The sequence below is a fragment of the Callithrix jacchus genome, chromosome 1, assembly GCF_049354715.1.
Source record: "Callithrix jacchus isolate 240 chromosome 1, calJac240_pri, whole genome shotgun sequence".
Taxonomy (NCBI): Eukaryota; Metazoa; Chordata; class Mammalia; order Primates; family Cebidae; genus Callithrix; species Callithrix jacchus.
The window spans coordinates 7,519,476-7,547,448 of record NC_133502.1 but is presented as its reverse complement, the minus strand read 5'-3'; the positions used below and the strand labels follow the sequence as shown (position 1 = coordinate 7,547,448).

Here is a 27,973-nt window from a genome sequence, read left to right as displayed (position 1 = left end):
GATCACTTAGGTGGCTATGAAGGAGAGGGGGAAAGCTGAGGAGGTGAGAAAGAGCCTGTTAGTGAACAGAAAAACAAGTGAAAGATTTGAAAGACATTAGAAATCCAGAATTGACAGGTTAAAGTAAGAGTGTTAAGATAATATACACAATTTCTAACTGTGTCTTCCCTGCTCATGTGAGGAGATGGTCATGTCATTCCCGAGATAAGAAATAAAGGAAGGGAAATCTCACCTTCTCAGTGTCCCACATTATACTTATGGTCATTTTTTATTTTGCTCAATATTTTCATCTTTCCAAGGCACATATCACTTTCTAGCCACCTATGTATGTAATATACGGATTGATCAGGCTTCATTGTTTTCATCTGTCTCCAGGCTCTAGAATGAAAGATTCAGGCGGGCAGACATTTTGTTGTTTATTTTGTTTGTTTTGTTCACTGCTATAAATCATAGCGCAGTGGTGTTGCATACCGTAGCCCCAATAAACAGTCATCAATGAATAAATGAGTGAAGACTAAGGAATTAATGATTTCATTCTTAACATGTTCAGTTTGAGATTTCTTTGGAATGTCTAGATAGAGAAATTAAATAGAATGCTACTTTCAAACTTACTAGGTGTAAATCTCATCAGGGGATCTCACCAAAATGCAAATTCAGATTTAGTAGTTCTGGGGCAGGGCTCAAGGTTGTACATTTCACAGCAGCACTCAGGTGATGTTTATGCTACTGGCTCAAGAACTACGCATATCATGAAAGTCTGTGTTAAAGATGCGACCTTGGAACTTAGTGGACTGGACATGTGATGTGAGACCCACCACCCAGACAGGTAGTGACTGAAACAATGGACATGCAGCAAATCCCTCAGGAAAGTGATATGCAGCAGTAAAAAGCAAAAGAGAGTGGAAAGTGGAAAGAGCAAAGGAAGAAAACCTCAAAGTTAAAGCACTATGAAAACGAATGAGTGAATTTCAAATTAGAAACCTCAAAGTTAAAGCACTAAAACTAAAGAATGAGTGAATTTGAAATTAGAAAGCTTCTTCACAGTATAAAATGCCATTCTGAGAGGTTAAATAAAATACCAAAAGTGGCCTTCATGTGTGGTGACCATAATTATGACGGACTGAATTGTATCACCTCCTGCCACCACCACAAAAAATGATGAATTTTGATTTTATTTCATTATGAAAAAATTCATCATTGTTTGTGGTAGTAGCAGGAGGTGATACAATTAAAATCCTAACTGTATTTGGAGACGGGGCCTTTAAAGATATAATCAGGGTAGCTGTGGTTGGCTTAAGCCTATAGTCCCAGCACTTTGAAAGGCTGAGCAAGGAGGACTGCTTCGGCCTAGGAGTTGGAGACCAGACTGGACAACATAGTCAAACCTTGTCCATATATACAAAAAATAAAATTTTAAAAAGTAGTAAGACGGCCAGGTGTGGTAGCACATGCCTATAATCCCAGCACTTTGGGAGGCCAAGGCGGGTGGATCTCAGTTCAGGAGTTCAAGAGCATCCTGGCCAAGATAGTGAAACCCCATCTCTACTAAAAATACTAAAATTAGCCAGGTGTGTCGTGGCGGGAGCCTGTAATCCCAGGCGGGAGGCTGAGGCAGAAAATTGCTTGAACCCGGGAGGCGGAGGCTGCAGGGAGCAGATCGCGCCACTGTACTCCAGCCCGGGTGACAGATTGAGACTCCAACTCAAAAAAAAAAACGAAAAAGAAAAGAATCAGAATTCAATGAGTTCATATGGGTAGGTGCTAATCCAATATGACTGGTGTCTTATACAAAGAAGAAGAGATACCAGGGGCACGCAGGCAAAGAGAAAAGGCTACATGAAAACACAGGGAGAAGGTGGCCGTCTGCAAGCCAATGACAGACGCCTCTGAAGAACCAAACCTGCCAACACTTTGATCTTGAACCCTTCAGCCTCAGAACTGTTGAGGAAATACAGTTGTGTTGTTTAAGCCACCCAGTCTGTGGTATTTTGTTATGGCAGCCCTAGCAAACTAACATCGGAATTAAAGTTTTGGAAGTCAAGTAACGGACTTCACATATGCTGTACAATAACCTTAGAAAGAACATGGGAAACTCTAAGTGAAGATTCTGAAAAAGAAAAATTAAACATTTGTTCATGTGTATGCTCATTTCAACGTGGAAGACATTTGAAAATATTTGGGTATAAAGAGAAGGAGATAAGGCTTTGAGTTCATTAGTGTGTTTCTGGATACTCTAATTGTTTACCTTCTGGGCACACAGCCGCTTGGAAGTTAGCTTTAGTCATGGGACTTGTTTGGGGTTGGCATAAATGCAGGCAGCATTTACGTATGCTCCTTCTAGGCTGATGGAGCTAACAAGGCTCTGCCAGCTTCCGTTTACCTCTAGCACGATGACTGGCAATGTTTCCGAGGAAGGCTGCTCTGTCATTCTGAGTCCTAAAGCCTAGGCAACTTAAGCAGTAATGGCCACTGTTCTGAAAAGGCACAGGTTCTAAACAGAAACACAGTGTCATTGTTCTAAACCAATGGTATGTTGGGGGTAGTTTGCTATCGCATCATAAGTTAGTCTTTCTTGGTTTTACAATGATAGGAAAAGAAAATTAATAATTGATTAATCAGAAATTCTGCAAAAGACAGAGAGGAAGGGCTACTGAAAACAGAGTGGTTAGCTTTAAATTTTCTGAGGCTAAAATAAGGGAAGAAAGTCTGTGTTCATATTAAGATAGGTTTTGGTTTGTAAAGACAAATTGAAGGGGAGATCCTGCTTTGGAACACTGTATCCTGTGTTTGGCAGGGTTTAGGTGGCGGGAATTAAGAGCAGTGTTGCAAAATGTAGTTGCATTGAAGACCCAGGAATCTACAGTCAGAATATTTATTAAAAATTATAATTGAGATGGCGGTAAAGGAGGGAATTAAAACACTAGCAGTCATAGTGAACTGGTCAAAAAGACTTACCTTACCTACTGCCACAGAGCCAACTAATGTTGGTCCTGTTACCAGAATTCACATCGCAGTCCCCAGCTCAGTGCTCAACCTACTACACCACTCCTTTTCTAGTTTTACATGAAATATTTCAATGAACAAAATACTATATTCTTAGAAAGACTGGAAATGTAAGTTGCTGGGAGTGACTGCATTCATCCAATTATTTCTCTATGGTTATGAGAATATTTCTTATTAAAATTAGGATCATAATAAATGCAGGGAGATGTTAACAGTCCCATCTATTATCCTTTAGGGACTTTGTTTCATATGTCAGTTGCTCATCTTGTCCTTGAAATATCTCTAGTACACAGAAACGAAATATAATTATTAAGAGTAACGGTTTGACAATATTTAAAAGAAAACAGGAAAATGTCTTTCATTTGAATATTTATTCAAAGCCTCTATGGTCTGGACCAATAAAAATGGATTTCTAATTTGGGCTTGTAGCAGTGTAGCATTTGGTCCCTTTGCCTCCATTTTCCAAGCTGATACAGAATCAGCATTAGAAGTGAACCATACAGGCCGGGGGCTGTGGTTCACACCTGCAATCCCAGCACTTTGGGAGTCTGAGACAGACGAATCAATTGAGGTCAGGAGTTTGAGATCAACGTGGCCAACAGGGCAAAAGCTGGTTTCTACTAAAAATACAAACATTAGCTTGGCACAGTGATGAGTACCTGTAATCCCAGCTATGCAGGAGGCTGAGGCAGGAGAATCGCTTGAACCCAAGAGGCAGAGGTTGTAGTGAGCTCAGATTGTGCCACTGTACTCCAGCCTGGGCAATAGAGCGAGACTCTGTCTCCAAAAAAAGAAAAAAAAAGAAAAAGAATTGAGCCATACCACTTCTCTGCTCCCTGCTTTTAAAATCCTAAACCATTTATATACATATCTTTATTAAAAAGTCAAAAAATAATAGATGTTGGCAAAGCCGTGAAGAAAAGGAACACTTACACACTGTTGGTAGACATATAAATTAAATCAACCTCTATGGAAAACAGTGTGGAGAGTTTTGAAAGAACTAAAATAGAACTACTATTTGATCCAGAAATCCCACTATTGGGTATTTCCCAAAGGAAATCCGACTATTTGGTATTTGGAAATCCCGTTATCCCAGCAATTACACTATTAGGTATTTATCCAAAGAAAAATAAATTATTATATCAAAAAGATACCTGTACTCATATGTTTATTGCAGCACTATTCACAAAACCAAACATATGAAATCAACCTAAGTGTTCATCAATGGGAGACTGAATAAAAATGTGGTATATATACACAAGGGAATAGTACACAGCCATAAAAATGAATGAAATAATTTCTTTTACAGCAACATTGATGGAACTGGAGGACATGATATTAAGCGAAATTAATCAGAAACAGAAAGTCAAATATCAGGCTGGGCGCAGTGGCTCACACCTGTAATCCCAGCACTTTGGGAGGCTGAAGCAGGCGGATCATGAGGTCAGATCAAGACCGTCCTGGCAAACACAGTGAAACCCCATCTCTACTAAAAATACAAAAAATTAGCTGGGTGTGGTGGCATGTGCCTGTAGTCCCAGCTACTCGGGAAGCTGAGGCAGGATAATTGCTTGAACTCAGGAGGCAGAGGTTGCAGTGAGCCAAGATTGTGCTACTGCACTCCAGCCTGGGCAACAGAGCGAGACTTCATCTCAAAAAGAAAAAAGAAATAGAAAATTCAAACATCAGATGTTCTCACTCGTAAGTGGAAGCTAAACAATGGGTACTCGTGGACATAGACAGTGGAATAATAGACACTGGAGACTCAGAAAGGTGGGAGGCGGAAGTGGGGTGAGGTATGCAAAATGCATACAATGTACACCATTTGAATGATGGTTACACTAAAAGCCCAGACTTCACCACTTCACAACATACCCATGTAATGCAACTGCACTTTTACCCACTGTATCTATACAAAATTTAAAAAATAAGAAACAATAAAATATCTTGCCATGGCATAAGAACTCTTGACCCTTTACCCTAAGCCTCATTCCCTGACAGTCCCCTTTCTCTCTATGCACACACACCAACCAAGGCCCACACACTTACACACACATTGCATAAAGCAACTCAGTATTTGCTGAACAAGTTTCCAGGCTTAGCATATCCAGTTTCCTCCACCCAGAACTGCCTTCTCCTTCTACTTTACTCTCAACTTCTACCCGTCCTTCAAAGTCCTGCTTAAACCTCACCTCCTCTTCACCTCCTTCCCTGACCAACGGGTGTAGCAATTGGATCTCCTCCATTCTCATCTAGCATGTCTATGGTTTTATTACAGCCCTTGCTCTCTAGCATTATCATTCCTCAGTTTGCCAGTCTCCCTTCCTGATTAGTGAACGTGCTTCCCCTAAAGCATGTTCCAGGATTTGGACCATAGCTTGGTACTCAACAGGCACTCAACAAATTCTTTTTGAATTAGCCCCCAGATGAAGTATTAGTTTTTAACAGTTTCTAGAATTAGAAGCTCCTACAAGGGAGACATTTTCAACAATTGTAGTGATAATTTAAAGTTCTTTAAGTGCACAGGTGGCTTGGGAAACTTTAAATGAGGGGATGTTTTCTGGATTCTGGCAAAATATCAGAGAGACCTTTCTGGTGTGTTGCATTAAAAAATAGAAGGAATCTATAAGATAAGATAGCAAGCTGAGTCAGACTCTACTAAACAGACTCAAGACAGCTCCTATTTATATGTAATGTTGAAATTAATACATAGCGACACATTACTATTTAGTCGCACTGCTGTGTAAGATAGCTATCATAATTAATACATCACAGATATGCTGAATTATGAAGACAGAGATAGAAGGAGCCTTAGAGATCATCCAACAGCTCTCTGTCCTATCTACACACTGTCATCACCAAGGAAACATTTTAAACTGTACACCTGGAGTTCTCCCTCAAATAATCAGATTTATTGGTCCTGGGTGGGAACTGAGCATTTGGGTTTTCTGAAAGCTTCCTAAAGGATCCTAACATGCACTTTGAGAACCAGTGACTTTGTCCAACCCTCTTATAAACAACTAAAGTGAAAATGAGAGAAATAAAGAGACTATGAAAAGGCACTTAGTTATCAGTTAGTGAGGCATTTTTTGACACAGACTTCAACATCCTGTTTAATTAATTAACTGAAAATATCATACTTAGGAACATCTGGCTGACACTGGATATTTGATTAATTGAGGTTAAATACATCTTTAGACAGAAGAATATATCCACCTGTTTCCAAACATTTATGAAAATTATCACATTTCAAAAACATACTCTTTTGCAGATCGTTAGATGAGAAAAAACAAACACATCGCTTCTTGCTGACAAAAAGCCGCCCTGAGAATGCAGTATGTTCAGACAGGAGTTATCTATACATGTTGACCAGTCTAAAATGTCTGGCGCAGGAAGCAGGCAGTGGGGTACATTGTAATCACTGGCTAATGCCCAGCTTTGTACCCTGTGCTAGCCCAGTAAAGTAGAAAAAGGAGCACAATTGCTCATTCATAGCCCGCAGCCTTGTTTGCCCTGAGCTTACTGAAGGCAGGGGAGAAACATGGACTAGCATAGTTATTGCTTCATTGCTTCCCATGCCCTTGAGGCCAACAGCGCCAAAAAGGTCTCCTGATACATCACGTGGTAAAAAATATATATATAAAAGGGAATGCAACCCACCCTGATGCAATTGTTTCTGAATCTGTTGACAAAGGAATGCCAATTACTACTGTTAAACTGAGTAACACTTCCAACTGGCTATACTATTATAATTGACTTTAATCATGTTTAATTATAAAAGTCATATATCTTTCAGTAGGGTGTAAAATAATAAAAAGGTACATGACCAGCCAGTCAACTCTATGCTTTCATAGTGTTTCCATCCCTCACTGGAGGTAACCAATATAAAAGCTTGGTGTTTATCTTATTCTTCAGCTTTTGCTATGTGCAAACTAACAAGCAGCTAAAGACAGACAGACAGACAGACCGACATAGAAAGATAGAGAGAGCTATAGAAATGGTTTGGTTTCACAAAATCTGTACCAAGCTGTAGACATATAGGAAATGGGATTTTCCTCACATGATGGTATATGATGAACCCTTTCCAGGTTAATAAATACAGTCTTATTTTTAATTAGCTGTATAATATTCCATAAACTGGATATAGCAACATTAGCATAGTCTATGACAATATTTCCCTAAGCAAATTCACATTTATAAGACTGACATATAGCTTCAAACTTTGTTGATCTTTTAGCAAGCTGTTTGCCTTAAGGCCTATGGCTCTTATCTACATTTGACCTTGCATTTCATTTAATTAGACCTTGCTAGAAACAAAATGAGGTTCAAAAGGCATACCTCTCAATCCCATGTCCTCATCTCACAGGAACTTGTTTCATTTTAAACATTTATAAATTGTCACATACTGCACTCCCCTCCTTTTCTCCATTGAATACAACACAGAAGAGACTATTTCCAATTTTGACCAAAGCTAATTATCTAGAAAAGTATGCAAGAAGAATCTATGTTCAAATGGAGATTTTTCTTTCTGGAATGTTTCAGAGCGCATGTTCCCCTACTTAATGACATATATTGATTTTTTTTTACCCCTAAAGTCAGTCCACACATAATACAGAACCCAAATTAAAAGCAATGCCTAGCACATTGTTTGAAAATATCTGCAGAACAAAGGTCAAATGTGCAGTTTGCTAGTTAATGGCCTGAGGCAAAGTGAAGGTTAATGTGGCACTAATGAGCAGGCTCAACCCTGTAGAGATGACTGACCACAGCTGTCAAACAGGAGACGTTTAAAATGTCAGTCTCCTGCTCAGCAGAGGAAATATATAATTACAGGTTTCTAGATAAGAACTATTTTCTCTTGCTGGACTGAATCTATATTTAATCATTTAACGTTATTCTCACCTAAGTCATTCTGTTTGACAAAATATTTACAGAAGTCTTTAGAATACAAAAATTAGATTTCTATTCTAAGAGAACAGAAAGATCAGGCACCACTCTCATTGCAAATGCTTGAAAATCGTTAAACTTGTATAGTCAGATGGAGAGGGAAAGTCTAGTTTCTTGGCCCTTTCTGAGAAGAGAGGGTAGACACAGCACTGAAAAGCAATGCAATATATGGCACATTTATCACAGTTGAAAATGTGTTTCAAGCACATGACATTTACATTTGATTCAAAAGGAAAAAAAAAAAAAAACACCATATTTTTTCCAAAAGAGCAACTCAACAAAGTCTGCTCTCTGAACCCCACCTGAACCCATTGCTCATTATGAAAACTGTGACCTAAAGATCGGCACCTTTCTAAAAGAGGAGGATGTTTTTTTCTCTAGGTGATTCCAGGGTTTCCCCTCCACGTAGGAAGTCATTTATCTCACATGACAGGATTCCCCTTTATTAGAAGATTTACTGTGATTTCTCCACAAAACCAAAGGGGTTAAGATGGTAGGTTGGGGAGCAACAGGGAAAGTAATAGGAAAGAGATGAAAAGGAGCTCAGAGAACAGGCTGATTTCCTTAGAGACCCTTTGCACAGAGTTCTTTTCAAACAGGTGTTTCATGTTTAGCACGCTGTTGTAATTTGATACTAACCCTGAGCTGGAAGTTCATAGTCATCTATGCAATTAGGATGGATGCCTCCATTCCTCACTTTTCAAAGACCTTCCAAACCCAACACATTACCACTTAATGTCTCCATAAAAAACACCCTTTCTGAAAGCATCCTCCTCTAAAAAGAATGATTTAAACCTGTTGTCAAAACTAGGTTTTCAAAATTGGTTCTAACATTGTTTTCCTATGGTGTAAAAATGTGCTTTAAAAAACACTACCTCTGTTCTCCATTAAAAAGGACTTTAAACAAGGACTTCAACCCATTAATGAAAATAAACACTAGACCAAGTGTTCAAGATTTAAAACCAGTCAGCTAATACTAGGGAAACTGGTCATCTATTACAAAAAATGAAGTGATAAAACTTGTTTACCTCTTATAATTTTTTATTCACTTTAATTAAAATATGCAATTGTTCATTCTACTAGTTTAAAAAAACATGGTACTAATTTTTCAATTTTCAAATCTAATGGTATTCATATATGCTATTCACACAAATAATCATTATTGAGTACTTATATTTTGAGATTCAATATTTTAGTCAAATCCTGAACATTCCTCTCTTTGGCAACAAGATATTTTCTGTGGCTGCTAACATTTTAACAGTAAACTTTGTGACTTAAGGGACAAGAATATAATCTAGATGTTATTAACCTCTCTGAGCATTAGCAGAACATTAATAAAATACTTGCCCTTTAATAGTCCGCCAGTGAAAAGCCTTCTTTATTCTTCCTTCCTTTACCTTTCACATTTTGCAATTACAATCAGATATTTCTGTTTACCTCCACTCACAAATTTATCTGACTAATGGATGGTATATACATAGTACAAATTGTTCATGCTTGCATTTTCGCATACTCTATCTTTCATTCCAAATACTTGTGTTCCTGAACTCTTTCATAAAGATAGGCATTAGCACTAGGAAATCTATAAATAACAATGTTCAGGTAAAATAAGCTATTTTAGTCTTCAATTTTATTCCTATTACTCTGGTAATTTTCATTTTGAAAACTTTGCTGTGGAATGTTACATGTCAGCTAGGTATCCTTTTATTCCCAATTTCTGATGGGTGGCCTAGAATATTACTGACCAGGAATCATTAACCTTTACTTAATTATGCCATCTGAAATATGTTTCTGTCATAAGGATTAAGGTTATGCATCCTTTGCGTATTTATATACATGCTTGTATATAAATACTCATTAAATGGAAAATGTAGACAAACCAAATACATTTAACATTATAAATCCTTTGGTTTTACTCAGTTTACCAAAGTTACGGTGCTCCTATATAGCAAGAATCTTGCTGAAAGAGGGTAAAACCAACAGAGAAAAAAGACAGTCTCAGACTCCTTGATTTCAAAAGTCATCAGACCAGAATGAATCACATTTCTGAGAAGGAAACTTAATCTAAAAGTTGATAGTTCTACAAATATGAGCCTAAACAAAAACAAAAACAAAATACCTTGAAACTTTCTTCATATTCTCATTTGCTGTACCAAGCAAAAGAAGCCACACATGATTCTACAGATCACAGTGAAGCCTAGTGCCCAGGAAATGGTTGATTGGATTCATGTTTTGGAATGAAGATTAAAAAGGGAAAGGAAGCGTCTCTATCACACGTGTATCCTACTCTAAAGACATGTCTTCTCTACTTGTTTGAAGACAATTGTGGGGGATTTGGCAGCTTTGTCATTTCCATTCCATGTCATTGGATACAAATCTGAAAATGTCTTGGTGCTTCCTGCTTCCCATTTCCCCCTATTACATATGTATCCTCTATACATTTTGAATGCCATAGATAGATTTTAAATGTTGAAAATGTTCTTTACCATGAATACCAAAGTAGAATATAGTGCTAGATACTCTTGATATCAATGAAGGACCCATCCTGCTTCTAAATGCAATTAATTTGTAAGAGACAAACTTCCATCATCTTAAATTATGTCCCCATGGATTCTGCCAAAAATTCTGAAATAATTCTATACACTTCTATAAAATTATCAATTTCATCATAATTTGAACTGGAATCCTCTTCACCTCTTCAAGAAGTTCAGTAAAAAAAATAATAACAGGAGCTGAACTTGAGGTCCTTTTCAACTCTGTAAATGTTTACTGATTTTCCAAAGGAAAAGGAGTAGAAGATTCACTTGTTGGGAGAAAAGAAAAAAGAAAATATACTTTTAGATATATTAGATAAGGGGAATTTATTTACAGTTTGGCTTTCTTGGTGGAAAAGATATTTTCAGCCATATAAATGATATAGCCCCACAGTAATAATAATTACGTACATTACTAAAAGCTTCTAACTCAGCCGGCAAGCTGCTACATAGAAACAGAAGATTTTTGGATGGCCAATTTGAAAACTGTCCAATTTCTAGCCATTTCTATGGGTAGAAAATTATACCTTATTATTCTTTCTGTAGCCAGGAATTTGAGGACATTTATTTCCACACACACTAACCTAAGGTTGACAGCCTCTCCACTGCAAATACCATAAAGCAACTTAAGGATGAAATAATTATGGAACACCAGTGGAGGCTGAAGAATTTAGAATAAATCTCATGCTCCCTGAATTAAGCCTATCCTCATCAAGAAAGCAAACTAGTAGAGTTCCAGTTGCAGTCATTGGATATGACAGTTGCACACATTTTCTACAATTTCTAGTAACTGTTACCCTCAAAACAAAAAGTGGGCATCTGTTGAATACAACACGTGTGCACATGGCCACATCCAAGACCAACTGCAATGTCAACTCCTAGTCCACACCAAATAGTTGGACTTGCTTCTTCTTTCAGAACCAATGTACATATTAGTTTAATTTTCTACTACGTGGATTTCATTTAAGATGATTGATGAAATGGCCATTAATTTTTCCACAAACATCTGGAACGTAAGAGCATTTTAAAAAGACTTTCTGTTGTTAACATTAGTTTTAGGTGGAGTGAAGTGCTTTTCTGTGCAACAAAATTCTGCATGGATTTGTCTATGAACTTTCTTTTTCTGGGAACATTTATGGGATTCTCAGTGGGATACATGATCCCCAAAGGTTAAGAACCACTAGCCTGAACTTTCGCCATATGTTTGCTCTGCCTTCTGGCATTTGCTCTTCCTGTGTGCCTGTAGTTTGACCCCCTGCACATCCCGATCTTCATTATTAACGTAGGTCTTGACTCTGGCCTGCCTCATAGCTCATGTTCCCTCCATACCTGCTCTGGCCTCCCCTCTGGCCTCCTATCCGAAGCTTTGTCTTGGCCTGCCCTGACCTGGAAGCCCTCAGTACCACCACCTAACAAGCACTGTTTCAAATTAAACAGAATTTTTTTTTCAATGAAAACATGACCTTTATTTTCACAGGTTAAATTTACAGTTAATAAATAATAATGCCACCTCAAAGACACACTAACTTTCACTTGTGAGGAAACAGATTGTAAATTGCTTTCTATTCTACTCTAAATGATATTAGATTTTTCTGAAAGAATTGATTTCTTTTTCAGACCTATGAATGTTTTCATCCACCGATTATTTGTGTATACAATTCATCATTAAGCCCAGTATATCTCAATACTGATTTAACATCTAGACAAACATATACGCCCAGAGCGTAATATCAAGAATTGTAAGAATTAATTTTGGTTTCACTAATAAAGTGTTGTATTAGATAAGATTTGACTATCTAACTATAAACTCTATGTATTTTAAGCTAACTGATCCCATTTAATATGAATCTATTCTATCTACCCTGGCAATAAGCTTAAATAACATTGTGTTCTTCACTAAATAGATGTTTTAAATTTTTTCCCAGGTTTAATTATTTTGAACACTTCACTGTGTTTTTCTGTGAGGTACAGGATATTAATTTACTTTAGTTGACAGTGACATTCCAAATGAGAATCATGCCCTGCCTCATTTCTTTCATTAAACTGCAATTTTAGGTGTCTTCTTTGCTTTCCATTCTTAATAAATAAAAATGTTAATTTTCCAAGTGATACAATTCTCACTCAAATCACAATTTAATAAATGCATTAGAATGAAGTGGAAATGCCTAATAATATAATATTTCAATTAAGTTCTGAAGACAAAATGTTAAAAAAAAATACCTAACAATTTACGTTTTGTTTCAAACATTAAAAATCCAGTCTTTCTAAAAATTCTGCACTCCCCACCCTGACCTCAAAATTCTATCTGATAGTAAAAATATCGTATTTTTACTAAGCACCTAGGACAGTCTCTATTATGCAAATACACACTCATGTGTGTAGCCAATCCCCTTAATCGTGCATTCTTAAATGAGAGGCCTGGCTAATTGGAATGCTTGCTGGAGAACAGATGGGGCACTGGTGTTGAGACTCTATCTTAATTTATTGTCCTGGGGTTTTCCTAATTACCTACTTAATTGGCACAGCCACGCCACTTTGAAATAATAATGTACAGCTAATTATCACCGATTTAAGCTTGCTAATAGCTTATTCTTACCAGCTAACTTCAAGAAATCAAGCAGAGAGCAGGAACTGCCACAGGGAAATCACTCTGCCTGGGCTGCTTTAGACAACGATATGAGTGCAATGTCCTTTACAGTTGTGCTGATTTGGTCTCTGCCCAAAAAAGGCAAAATTGTGATGCTTTGCTGGCTGTTTAAAGGAGCGGTAGCTCTTTCTTACTTTGCTCAACTTTAAAGAACTCCAAAACTGGCATGTATAAATCACTCTGAGTTTGTGATAAGCACATTATTAGCATGCTATGTAAACAGAAATACATTGGGGAAATTGAATCAGGAAAATTACATCTCCAAAATAAAAGAATCCAACTCTATGGTTTAGCTCCCCTCTTTACAAGCTAAAAGAAGACTCACAATGTCCATAAATGAGCTTAGCACAGCTCTTTTCCAGGAATAAGGAAATTTTCCTTCTTCAAATGTTAGAAGCAAAACAAGGAAAAAGCAATGTATTTAACAGAAGGGACCTCTATGAAACGAATATAGAAAAACAGGGAGACTAATCCCAGCACGTTGGGAGGTCGAGGAGGGTGGATCACGAGGTCAAGAGATTGAGACCATCCTGGTCAACCCCGTCTCTACTGAAAATACAAAAAATTAGCTGGGCATGGTGGCGCGTGCCTGTAATCCCAGCTACTCAGGAAGCTGAGGCAGGAGAATTGCCTGAACCCAGGAGGCGGAGGTTGCGGTGAGCTGAGATCGTGCCATTGCACTCCAGCCTGGGTAACAAGAGTGAAACTCCACCTCAAAAAAAAAAAAAAAAGAAAAGAAAAGAAAAACAGGGAGAAAAAAATAAATGGTTAGGAACATGGGAATATTAAGAGACTCTATGCTAAGGGAAGGATGCTATAATCCTGCCTTCACTTACTTTCATTGTGCATTTATTTTAGGTACCTTTTAAAATCCAGGTATCTCTAGGTCAGATTTCATAGAAGCAGTGCCTGAGACAGGAATCAGTATACAGATGACTCATGAGGGAGTGCTCTTGGAGAAAGGGAACAAGGGAAGCAAGGGCAGGTATGGTGGAAGGAGCTAAGTGGGGATGTGGACTCAGCTTCAGCAAGATACCACCGGGGGCACTGAAGCATGCATTTTGCCATGTTTGGTCCCACACCTTGAAGCAAGGGGCAAGCCCCATCTATCCCTGTGTCAGTCAGTCATTGCATGTGAGCTGCTGCCAAGAGCCCTTCCACAGGCGGATAAGTTGGGTGGTAGCCGGTCTCCAAGATAACTCCCCACAGTTTTATCCTTCATGCCTTTGCATAGTCCCCTTCGACACTGAAGAGGGCTGACCTGTGTAACGTATGGGATATTGCAAGAACAATAGTATGTGACTTCTGAGGCCAGCTCAGACTAGACTCTGCCTTGCTCCCAGATTTCTTGTCCTGAGGGAAGCCAGCCACAATGTGAGGACACTCAAGCCGTCCTGTGGAGAAGTCACCGTGACAACAAACTGAGGCCTCCTACCAACAGCCACGTGAGTGAGCAATCTTGGGAGATGATACTCCAGCCGCACTTGAGCCTTCAGATGATCAAAGCGCTAGCTGACTTCTTGGCAGCCATCTCTCTAATGACCCTGGGAATGAACTCCAGATCTAATTAGCTCCCAAATTCCTGACACACAGAAAATAGTATAATAAATGCTGATTGTTGGTTTAAGCCACTAAGTTTTGGAATGATTTGTTAGATAGCAATGGATAGAGAATACCAATGGCTCCTATTTGTTGAAGGCAATTTCCCAGAGAAAAGAGCAGCCATGAGTTGGAACACAGCAGTCAAAAGACAGGTAAAAGGGCCAGGTGAAGAGGATGTGAGTAGGGCAACAGCAGCATCCACATCCTTAGTTATTCCTCCTATTATATTTGTTCCAATAAACCTTCCACACCACTTAGACACAATGTATAATTTCATGAATTTAACGATGGCTCAGACATGATTATTTTTAAAATGTTAATTGGCAGCAATGTATAATTCAAGACCTAGTGAAAATGTTCTTCAAAAATGAAGATGTCTGCAGACAAATGAAAGCTGCAAAAATCCATCACCTGTAATAATCAACAAAAGCTACACTAAGAAAGCAAAAATATTCTACATAAACACATGAAACTGGAGGAAAGAAAAGAGCACTAGAAAGGATTAATTTTGTGTGAGAAATTATTAGTAAGTATTGACTATATAGCCGTAATTGTCCTGGGGGCTGTGAAAATATTAGTAAGAGTAAGCTATTTGTTGGTAAAATAGCATAAAAAATTGGAAGATTGTAATGGAATGAAACTATCCTAAGTTTCTTACATTGTTCAATGAAGTAGTAAAAGTTATAACTTAAAGTAGACAGTACAAGTTAAAAATGCATATTGTGATCTCTACAGTAACCATTAAGAGAATAATAAAGAAATACAAATCTAAAAAGTTATATAAGGATAAAAATAATAAATATATGTTAAACTCAAAAGGAGGCAAGAAATGAGAAATTTTTTTAAAGCCATGAAGTAAGGAGAAAACAAATAGCAAGACAGCAGTCTTAAGCCCAACTACCTTCAGGATATTGTATATTATATACAAAAGGAATAAACATTCCAATTATGAAACGCAGACTGATTACTCATCATTCAGTAAATACTATTGGCCAACCCCCCACAAGGGTAGCTAGTTAAAATAGTTGTAAGTCAACAATGGTTATGCTGGGGCTTTGGACACAGTACTCCAAAATATAACTGTAGGAGACCAGAATATGCCAACCCAAAATATAACTTTTTGGCATCTTGATTACTTTGAACTGGTTATTTAGAGAAACTGAAGACACAGGAAAGGCTCTGAAAACCTGCACTTTCGTAAAAGAAGTTTGCATCTTTAAATAAAATTTTCTTTAGTAAAGGTATCTGAATCAGGAAGAGAACTTCTAGAAGTTCCACCAGCGCAATTTTTACCTGCATAACAAAGCAAACTTTATTTCTCATACTTTTCCTCCATTCACCCACTCAGTAGTTTGTCTTTACCACCCACCCACCCCTGGAAGACCCAACCCTGTATTCCTTTCTTTAGCTCAGGATGCTATATAAGCTTCAATTACCTGGCATTTCCTCAAGTCCTGTATTCTTGTGGGACTCCCATTCCTATATATGTAATTAAAATGATTTTCCTATAAATCTGCCTTATATTAATTTAAGTACCACAGCTAAAGAATTTCAGTGGGTGAAAGGAAGCCACTTTCCCTTGTCTGTCAACTATACTAACATTACCTCAAAAGAATTATTTGAATACTGGAAGACTAAACTATAAATTAAATTATTCCTCTGTCACAAAGACCTGAAATAAATTTTCTAAGTTAGGGTGCCATAATTATAACATAATTTTAAACAACAAAATTTTCATAATACACTGAATCTAAAGTATAAACAATGACAACATAATTTTAAAAGGATATGCCTTATTTATATGTAAAACATATTTTTAATTTCTGGCAAACATAGAATAGTGTTTATTTTCATTTACGCTGGCAAAGCCACTGATGCATTTTACAATTCCTATTGTTTCAGCTACTATAGAAACTAAATAAGGCTATGGAAACTGCTAAATTATTTTATTTCATAGCCTTCCTTCAATGGTTTTGGCTTGGTTAAATTTATAGAAAGTAGTTTCTGCTAGAGGTATTCTCTTGGGAATTATTCAAAGTAAATTCTAAAAATGATACCTGAGAAAAACTAGTATTAAACAAATATTATAGGCCATTGTTTTAAACTGGACTCTTGCACTACGCCTCAACAGACCAGACTACACCAGAATGCAGTCACTCATGCTAAGTGCCGTATCATCAAATGGAAGCTTTAAGGAAACAGATCCCAAAACAGAACGTTTTTCCTGAAAACAATATATTCCTGAAAATCTGAGTCAGTGTATTAAGGAAGTCCCCTCTGCTTTAACCCTTTTAAAAAGTAATTTGAAGTTACCTGATATTAACTAACCAGTTTTTAAATCTTTTTCCTATCATTCTGTTTTGTCGTTTTCACCTTACCAAACCCACGTTGTGGACTTGCCCAGTGGGAGTTCTCATTCTATTTTCTGGAATGGAGGCTTCTCTGATTCATGAATCACAATAAAAGCCCCTTAGACCTACAACTAAATCTGCTGTAACTTTTTCTTTTAACACTATTGTGGATAGGCAACTAATCAATAAAACTAACTCAGGAAATATTAATTTACTTTTTATTTCCCTTTTTATGAATTACACAAAGCAGTGGTTTTGTTAATAATTTGCATGTTTTCCTTGTCTATTTTTTTCAATAAGCTTTCCTTTTATTTTAATTAATGGATTATAGTAGGAAATCCAAACAACTCAACAATTGTTCTTGGCCATTTACATTTTATCTCTAGGTTGATGCTCACTGTATCTACAATACACTATGAGAAAACATGATCTACATTCAGCCTACGAGGCCGCAAAAAGATTATTGAAAAATTCAGTATTATTAGCTTTCATGAAAATTTTGACAAGGGAGTCTGAACTACTTTTAATTAGAACATGATTTTAAAAAACACTTTTCATTTAAACTTTGTGTGTGTTAAAATGTATGCATATATAAACATACCTATATTTTCTCAGATACAGAAAGTTGAGTTGAGCATATTTCTGAATTCCTGCCAGACTACCATAATTTACCCTTGAACATTCCTGCCTTATTATTTTATTACCTTAATTTTTTAATTCATCCATTATTCTCTTTCCTTTCTCTAAATAGCCATTCTAATGTATATAATATAAATACTCTACCATACCCTATTCCTGAAAATATATACTGACTCTGACTGCTTCATAATGTTCCAAAGTCTTATATTTTACTTTTCTATTTTTCCTAGATGTGGAAAGATAGTTTGCTTCTAACACTCAGCTATCACAAATAATCAAGAATGCCTCCTCTGGGTATAAGCAAGTTTCCTTTGGATACATCCTAAGAAGTAGACTCTAGTACATAGAGCATGTGAGTTTTGCCAGGTGCAGCAGAAGGAAGCTATACTAGTGCACAAAATGACCATTCACACAGAAAAGCTAATATGGTCAAAAGACTAACCATTAGAAATGGAATTCAGAAAAGTAGCCATTTATGGCATTATCCTAATATCTGTGTTCAAATCAATCTATATAGTCAGTGTAACTCCAATCAAAATCCAACAAAAAGATATAAAATATATTTTCAAAACTAAATTTTAAAACATCTAAACAGAATTTTGAAAATGAGGGTATATATAGTGACTTACCTTACAAGATATTTCAAAATCTTTCAAAGCCAAAGCAATCGCAATAAAAATCAGTAAAAATTTGCAGAAAAAAACTACTTATTAACAGACAATAGGCCAGTATAATTACATCAACTTAGAATGAGTATAAGGTGAAAGAAAAGAACATAAAGGGGAAGAGGATGGATTGTTTCAGGGTTTGTTGGGGAAACTGGATCAGAATATGGAAAATTTGACTTGGAACCTTACCTTATAACATGTATAAAGATGCATTCTCTATGTATTATGCATAAGAAGAGAAAAAACCATAGTGCAAGTAGAAAAAGTACAGTAGAATATATTTTTGAGTTAATGCAGGCAAGAAATTTTAAACAAAAAGGAAAACTGGATAGAATTGATATCGAAGTTAAGACTTTATATTTAACACAGGTCATCTTAGACTTAGTTAACTCATGACAACTTTTACTTTATTTTACATTAAATGAACCATTTTCTTAGATAAGAAATGTTTTCAATGTCTGAAAGGAACAAATTAATATGAGGAACATAAAAATGAACTTCTACAAATAAATAAATTTAATTTGAAAAGAAATCTAGTAGAAAAGCCAGCTAATACAGAAAAGGAAATGCAGATAAAACAGAAAAACATAGTGATGCATTTCTCAAAAGCTATAGTTAATGTTGGGAGTGATAAGAGAAAATTACTCATCCGTGAAACAACAGTGGGCCGTGAATTTAAAGAAAAGAACAAGGAAAATATTTGGAAATGAAAGATATGAAAAGAAACATCACTTTATTCACCACCAAAGGAATTCAGTCTTTCATCCAGTTCCCAGCTCACAGCTTCAAAGCACCTTGACTGAAGGCTGGGATCCCTTGAGAAAGAACCTTGCATAAGCACAACCACTACATAATATAAAGCTTCCTCCATCCATTGCCTGCAGGGACTTGTGGCTATTTTGCTTCCAGGAATTATTAGACACTAGCTCTGTACTTTTATCCCAAAGACCCGGAATACTATTATCCTCTATGAGTCTAAATACAGGCTTACAGAGGTCAAGTGAAAATAGAGTTTTGGGGTCAGTCTGTCTCACATTGGGACATTCAGTCAACAGGCCCACCCTGTAGTTATTTCACATTCCTGAACACATACTTGAACTAGACATACTCACCCATTTCGCAGTCCCCATACTGAGTCCCCAACTCATGGAGTGAAAGCCAAATTGAAATTCCTGAAATTCAGGTCAATATCCCTGATGAACATTGATGTGAAAATCCTCAATAAAATACTGGCAAACCGAATCCAGCAGCACATCAAAAAGCTTATCTACTACCATCAAGTCAGCTTCATCCCTAGGATGCAAGGCTGCTTCAACATATGCAAATCAATAAACATAATTAATCACATAAAAAACCTATGATAAAAGCCACATGATCATCTCAACAGATGCCAAAAAGGCTTCGATAAAATTCAGCATCCTTTCATGTCAAAATTCTCAATAAACTAGGTATTGATGAAACATATCCCAAAATAATAAGGACTATTTATGACAAACCCACAGACGATATCATACTGAATGGGGAAAAGGGAAGAATTTTCTTTGAAAACTAGCACGAAACAAGGATGCCCCTTCTCAACACTCTTACTCAACACAGTAATGAAAGTTCTGGCCAGGGCAATCAGGCAAGAGAAAGAAATAGAATATTCAGATAGGAAAAGAAGTAGTCAAATTGTCTCTGCATATGACACAATTCTATATTTAGAAAACCCCATCATCTCAGCCCCAAAACTCCTTAAGCTGATAAGCAACTTCAGCAAATTCTCAGGATAAAAAATCAATGTGCAAAAATGACAAACATTCCTATATACCAGCAATAGACAGTCAGAGAGCAAAATCATGAATGAAATCCCCTTGACAACTGCTAGAAAGAGAATAAAATACCTAGGAACACAGCCAACAGGGGATGTGAAGGGCCTCTTCAAGAACGACAAACCATTGCTCAATGAAATAAGAGAGGACACAAACAAATGAAAAAACACTCCATCCTCATGGACAGGAAGAATCAGTATTGTGAAAATAGCCATACTGCCCAAAGTAATATATAGATTCAACATTATACCCATCAAACTACCATTAACAGTCTTCACAGAATTAGAAAAAAAAACTATTTTAAATTTTATATAAAACCAAAAAAGAGCCTGTACAGCCAAGATAATCTTAAGCAAAAAGAACAAACCTGGAAGCATAACACCACCTGACTTCAAACTAAAGTACAAGGCTATAGCAACCAAAACAGCATGGTACTGGTACCAAAAAAGATACAATGACCAATGCAACAGACAGAGACTCAGAAATAACATCACACATCTACAACCATCTGATCTTCAACAAACCTGACAAAAACAAGCAATGGGGAATGGATTCCCTATCTAATAAACGGTGCTGAGAAAACTGGCTAGCCATACACAGAAAACGAAAACTGGACCCCTTCCTTACACCTTATTAAAAAAATAACTCAAGATGGATTACAAACTTAAATGTAAAACCCAAAACTATAAAAATACCAGAAGAAAACCTAGGCAATACCATTGAGGACATAGGGACGGGCAAAGACTTCATGACGAAAACACCAAAGGCAATGGCAACAAAAGGCTAAATTAACAAATGAGATCTTTTTTTTTTATTTCACCTCATGATCCACCAGCCTCGGCCTCCCAAAGTGCTGGGGCTACAGGCTTGAGCCACCGTGCCTGGCCCTAAATTATGCTTTTTAACTGAGAAAACATAGGATTGGGCAAATACTAAAGATTTTTGAAAGAAACTACTTCTACTTGTATGTTTAAGTAATTAGAGTACAGTTTCTTTCTTTTTTTTATGGATTGGAGGTTTCAGTGGGACGGGAGAATCACAAGGAATCAGGTGTTCAGAGGAATGTATTGAGTAGAAGTGAGGAACTAGGATGTTGAAAAATAAAAAAAGGAGAGAAAGAGAGGAAGAAAGAGAAAGAAAAAGAGGGAGCGAGAACAGGAATATTGCTTCATTCTAAAAATGGGTATTAATAATGGCTGATCAATATTTTGTGTATTTAAAATGGAGAACTCTATAAATATTTATTGAGTTTACTTGTTCTAGATCTGAGTTGAAGTCCTGGATATCCTTATTAATTTTCTGTCTCGTTGAGTCTAAATCTCAGTTGAGTCTAAATAGATTTCAAAGCAACAAAGATACAGTGGTAAAAGGATCAATGCAACAATAAGAGATGTTAATACCCAGATACACAAATGAGATCTAATTAAACCAAAGAGCTTCTGCACATTCATCAGAGTGAACAGGCAACTTACAGAACGGGAGAAAATATTTACAATCCACATATCTGACAAAGGTCTAATATCCAGAAACAATCCCATCAAAATGTGGGCAAAGATATGAACAGACACTTCTCAAAAGAAGACATTTATGTGGCCAAAAAACATATGAAAAAAGCTCAACATCACTGATCATTAGAGAAATATAAATAAAAACCACAATGAGAAACCATCTCATGCCAGTCGGAATGGTGATCACTAAAAAGTCAGGAAACAACAGATGCTGGCGAGGCTGTTGAGAGATAGGAATGCTTTTACACTGTTGGTGGAAGTGAAAATTACTTCAATCATTATGGAAGACAGTGTGGCGATTCCTCAAGGACCTAGAACCAGACATACCATTTGACCGAGCAATCCCACTTGTGGGTATATACCCACATGAATATAAATCATTCTTCTATAAAGACACATGCACATGTATGTTTACTGCAACACTGTTTACAATAGCAAAGATATAGAATCCCAAATATCCATAAATTATAGGCTAAAGAAAATGTGGTACGAATACACCATGGAATACTATGCAGCCATAAGAAGAAATGAGACTATGTCCTTTGTAGGGACATAGATGAAGCTGGAAGCCATCATCCTCAGCAAACTAATTTCTCATTACGAGAATAGGAAACCAAACACTGCATGTTCTCACCCCTAAGTAGGAACTGAACAATGAGAACATATGGACATAGGGAGGGGAACAACACACGACTAGAGCCAGTTGGAGGGTGTGGGGCAAGGGGACGGAGAACATTAGGACAAATAGCTAATCCATGCAGGGCTGAAAACCTAGATGACAGGTTGACAGGTGCAGTAAACCAGCATGGCACGCATACACCCATGTAACAAATCTACACTTTCTGCACTTGTATCCCAGAACTTAAATTAAAATAAAGTAAAATAAAAATAAAATAAACCATCTAAAAAAGTTGAACTGACCACAATTAAAAAAAAAAAAAGAAAAGAAATTCCTCTCCTGACAAAAATACTAAAACAAAAATGTATTGTATCCCTGTGGAATTACTGAGATTAGGGTCACCATTAAAAAAAAAATGAAAAATACAGTGGTGGTGATTCCTAACATTTAGCTACTTACCTCACCTATTTGGCTGGTCTGTGCATACTGAAATTGACTTGGAGAAGGTTGGCTTATCATAAACAGAGTCAGAGGGTGACTCCAATTACAGATGTTCCTTTATATGTGGTGACTACTTGGGCATATCCAAGTATGTCCTGACACCTCCTATACAGGCAATCATTTGGCTAATTCTTTAACCTCCTTATCAATTAGGAAGGACAATGGGAAATAATTGACTTTTAGCTGGCAAAGACCCCTCCACTGTTAAATGGAAAAGACTTTCCCAGTCCATGGCGGACAGGAGCCTTGATTGCCTAGATATCCTGTAAGACATAATGCTGACAATAAAATATGGATCACATCATCCCAATGTCTTAGTAGACATCTGTATGCCTCTGGTGGTGAAAAATATTGGTATTTCAAGTGCTTGACAATTTGGCAATGTTTCTAAATGTACCCTGGATGTTATTGAGATATTCTTACATAAAAAGCAAATCTCTGTACCTAAGATGACCTAAAATTCAGGAAGAGATACAGTGCTTTTTAAATTCCTTTACATACTAGAAAAAAAATCATATATATTAGATACTTTGATGTGTTGCTCTTACCCACTTACAGAATAGCCCAAAAGAACTTTAGTATGAGAAAGAAAAGGCTCTGCAACTCTTCTGCAAGGTGCTCTGATGATGATTCCAGATGACCCTGTTTACTCGTTCGGTGGTACCTGAAGTCTCATGGCTGGGTGGCTTAGTAGGTTGTTGGTTAGTTGCTCTTTGCAGTTGAGCCCTGATAGAAACTACATACTTGATCATAACCTAGCAAATGACCACGCAACCTGAGACGGCCAGGATGAACTAAGCACTATCCGATCTGCCAGGTTATAAGACTAGGCTTGTACAGAAGCAATTACAACCAAGTGGAAGTGATCTGTTGGAAATCAGGCTCAAGCAGGTAGAGAAAGAGCATGAAAAGGTAGGCCACATTCAGCACCTGCTCCTGCTACATTGCCTGCCTATTTCAATGGAAATTTGTGACCTCATGGGGAATAATCAGTTGATGAGGATACATAAAATTCAGGGTTAGTTTATAGAGAAACCTGTTCAAAAAATAGGCAACAAGCAGAAATATAAGGCCACGACAATGAAGCCTTACTAAAGAGAGATAATGAAAAACAGCGCATAATTGAAATGCCTGAGTGGACTCAGGTGCACAAGTGAACAACTCGTATGGTGGCATGAGACAGGCCTGAGATGGATCTACGCTGATTCATTGACAATGGCTAATCACGGCTGGATGGTCAGAGACAGCAAAATGATGAGTTTGCAAGATTGGTGACAAGAAGGTCTATTCAGTGGCCAGGATAGACGCTTTTAAAACCTCCCACTCCGTGAGCCCCTTATTGCTCCTGATCCAGTTTGTAACATTTCACCTGTATTGGTTTAGTTTTCCTAGTGAGAGATGATGCTAAATGTTGAGTTTTGTTTTCTTTTCCAAGTGGGTTGTTTTGGTGGTAAAATACATCACCTTGAAGAACTTCAGATCTTTTTAAGCTGGTTTTTATTAGAAAAACACCCTAGACAAAACATACTGATTTTTCAAGTGCAAGGAATGACTGCTGATTATTGTAGGAGTTTAGATAAAAAGAACAGCTATTTTACATGTAAAATAAAATGCTAATTTGTTTTAGCTGGAGAAAATAGCCAGCAATAGCCCAGATCTTTATCCCATGCTCACAGCCCATCTGATGAGAGACTGAGGCAATTAGGTGTGCAATCCCAAAAAAGAAAGAAACAGATTTTAGATTATAGAAAAGTTATGTGAAATATTTTATATATGAATTATTCATAGAGTATTATTAGAAATAATCACCTAATAAATAAATATAAAATTCTGAATTTCAGTCCAACTCAAAAAATACTTAGAATCTAGTGTTTGCCAGGATATACACTCACTCGTCAACTAAACACACACACAAATAATAATTACCTCTAGTTTTCATAGCGTTTCATCCTAAGCCTCAATGATCAAGCAAAGGAATGCAAAACAAAGACTGAATTTAACCTGTGAAATAATGATGGGTATAGTGATAGAAATGTGAGTTAGCAAGCCCTATGCAATGTTTATTATTTTGAATCAACAGATAACCATTTTTAGCATTTCATGTAAAAAGTATGGAAACTCCTTTTTATTCAATTATTTGTAATAGATGTTAAACATTCAGTGATACCTATCACATTATGTAAATGTACTATCTTTCTGTCTTTCACTGTCCAATACGGTAGCCTCTAGCCATATTAACAATTTAAAATTAACTAAAATGAAAAACTCAATCTTAAGTCACACTAGCCACATTTTAAGAGCACAATGTCATATGTGCCCAGGGCCCTGGATAGATTTCACATTATGTTATGAAAATGTTCCATTATGACAGAAAGTTGTATTGGTCTTGTAAGTTGAACCTGTCATCCAAATTAATGGAACAAGTAGAGCCACTGAATTTTACAGTTAATAAATGTTGATTTTTTTTTCCATATTGCATTTTATTGTATTTAATTGAGTATATTCTGTTCTGTTGTAAAATTAGGGGCTTACTTTCTTTTCTCTTTCTGGTTGTAAAACAAATGTCTTACTTTCTTCTGTTGGCAAGTGTCTCTTCACTCCTCCTTGCCGTGGTCTTCATTCCATGCTTCTCTTTGCTCTGCTCAAAAGAACAACGAGGGCTTTGTGTGGGTGTTCTTACAGGGCGGCCGCAAATCTTATTTACCTTTTAAATAGAAAACATTAAAAGGCAGTTAGAAACCATGCTCCACCTTTCTGAGAATGTGACGTTTCATAGGGGCTAAAACAATGACATGTTCTTGCTTTCACCTCAATATTAACCTTTAATGTAATATATACAGTGTTCGTCAATTTCTCAGACAGAGGCAGGTAAATTATCTGTATAAGACGGCAATTATGAAAAATGGATGTCATGGACATTTATGTAGCATGCAGTATATCTGTGTAAGATATGCAAAATCAGATAACTATATTAATAAACGGCCTTACTGGTGTAACATGACTTCACCAAAATAGATATTATTTATGATTTATATGTACAACTAATCACATACCTGTCCTATTTTAAAATGAGATAATTTACTGTTGAGTATGTGGTCCTTCTCTAAATGAATTCTAAGGCCAAAAGCAAATATCTTTGTAGTTTTCTTCTTAAGGTCCTTTCTTAGAAATGACAATGAATATTTTTAATATAAAGATCTCCTTTTATAATAGTTATTTCTTCTTCTTTCTCAATCTGGTGTAATTTTCAGGGTGTCATTACAGTATTTTTCAAAAATAATTTATCTCCATGGGAAATGTATTGTTTCTTTAATACTTATCTAGTAAAGATCTCTGTATAATGCACATAATTATTATAGAAAAAAATTAAGTTATTAATTTACCATTGAAAGCATCAAAAAGGATTTACATGATACCTTGTATAATAGAAAGGCAGAGTCATATAATTGAAAATACGTAAAAGCATTGCCTGGAATCAGGAGACTCTGGTTCTTGTCCTAATTTTTACTTTTTTTAAGCTGAGACCTTAAAAACATGACAGAACCTCTTTGAATGTGATTTCCTAATGTGCACAAGGAAGAAGTTACAATAAATTATTGCAAAGTTCCCTTAAAGTTTTTGATTTTCCATGTAATGCAAATCTCTTTGATTTTCCATGTAATGAGTATTGAAGAGGCTATGCATCCGTTTCATGTATTTTACCCATATTTATTTTACTTCTAGTATTTGCAAAGTACATATATTAAATGTTATAACAGGGAAAATATAAGTAACTAAGGTTCCTCCTAATAGAGCTTGCAAATTAAGAGGAAAGAAATAAAGGAATCCTTCCAATCATCAAAATTCAAGTCGTATGTGTCAAAAAAGTGAAACTGACAATGGATGTCAGAGAGATGTAGGATCCTTTCCGAGTGGGGGTGATGGGTAAAGGATATCAGCAAAGGCTACCCCAGGACAGGCTACTGCCCATAGGGATGAGACTTGGAGCATCTGTTGTGCCGGGATACGCTGAGGTTTATTTCAATTCAACCAAATTAAAAATAAATATTTGTTGTACCCTACTATGTTAGATGCTAGAGACACAAATATGAATAAGGCACAGCCTCATGTACACAGTTGACATGAAAGTTACACAGGTAAAATAACACTTGTCATATAACACGGCAAGAGCAACCCATTACATGGATGTTAATAACACTGTAACTCACGGTTATAGTAACTACACTGTGCATTTGGTACAAGAAGTACATGGTGTGAGAAATGGGTGTAGCAAGAGGTAAGGCTGGTGTGAAAGACATAACCATGCCATCGTATGACTGGATACCGAGCTAAAGGACTTGTGATAGCAAGTGGAATGCAGGTAAAAGGGTCCAAGCAGGGAAAGCGCTGCTTCAGATTTCCACGTGAGAAAACTCATCACCACAGCCGTGTGGCTAGAGGGAGAAGAGAGGTCCTTCAGCAGGCCCGTGGAAAATGCCAGGCAGAGCAGCAGTAAAAAGGAAGAAGTAGATTCCAGAGACACACAGGAGGGATGAGAGTAGCACTTGGAGACAGAGTTGATATAGGATTTTGTCAGAACAAAGAACAGTGATGACGGGCAGAGGAAAAGTCCTCAGAAGGTGGGTGCCGGAAGACATGAGGCCGGCAGGGACAATGGACAAAACTTTGCTTTGCTTGGAAAGAAGGGATCGTGCAAGGTAACCACAAAAACAAATTATATTTGAAGGGTAAAGTTGGAGGGCTTTAAAATGCCAGGCTCAGGAGTTTTAGATAAAAGCTCCTGGATGATTGCTCGATGTAAAATGCCACTGCTGAAGTTCAGCAAATACATGAGGCCGCACTGTAGAAGTCAGACTAGAGCGAGAAAGCTATTCAAGGCAGGTAAACTGTTAATAGACTTTTCAAGTAGTCCCCAAAGAGAAATTTTAATTTTGAACTGCTGTAGGGACAGTGTTCACAAGTTACAGATAGAAGAGAAGCAAAGTCAACGGGGCCGGGCCAGTGGTTGACAGTGAGAAGTAAAAGTAGTGTAAGGACAAGGTGGTAAAAGGCCCAGAGTGAATTTCCACTTTGAAAAATAGTGATAGTGAAGGATACGTCTATTAGCCAGGAGCTAGATTATTCACAAAGAATGGAGGAAAGT

General features: G+C 36.9%; 1 protein-coding gene across 5 annotated transcripts in view; it reads right to left on the bottom strand.

Annotated features, from left to right (window-relative positions):
- GPC5 (glypican 5) overlaps positions 1-27,973 on the bottom strand; it is a 1,444,351-nt gene that overhangs the window by 1,083,640 nt on the left and 332,738 nt on the right. For all 5 annotated transcript variants that reach the window (XM_078365958.1, XM_035275332.3, XM_035275343.3 and 2 more), the window contains one exon: positions 25,401-25,534. In XM_078365958.1, coding sequence (XP_078222084.1) covers positions 25,401-25,534 — 134 coding nt within the window. The remainder of the gene's footprint in view (positions 1-25,400; positions 25,535-27,973) is intronic.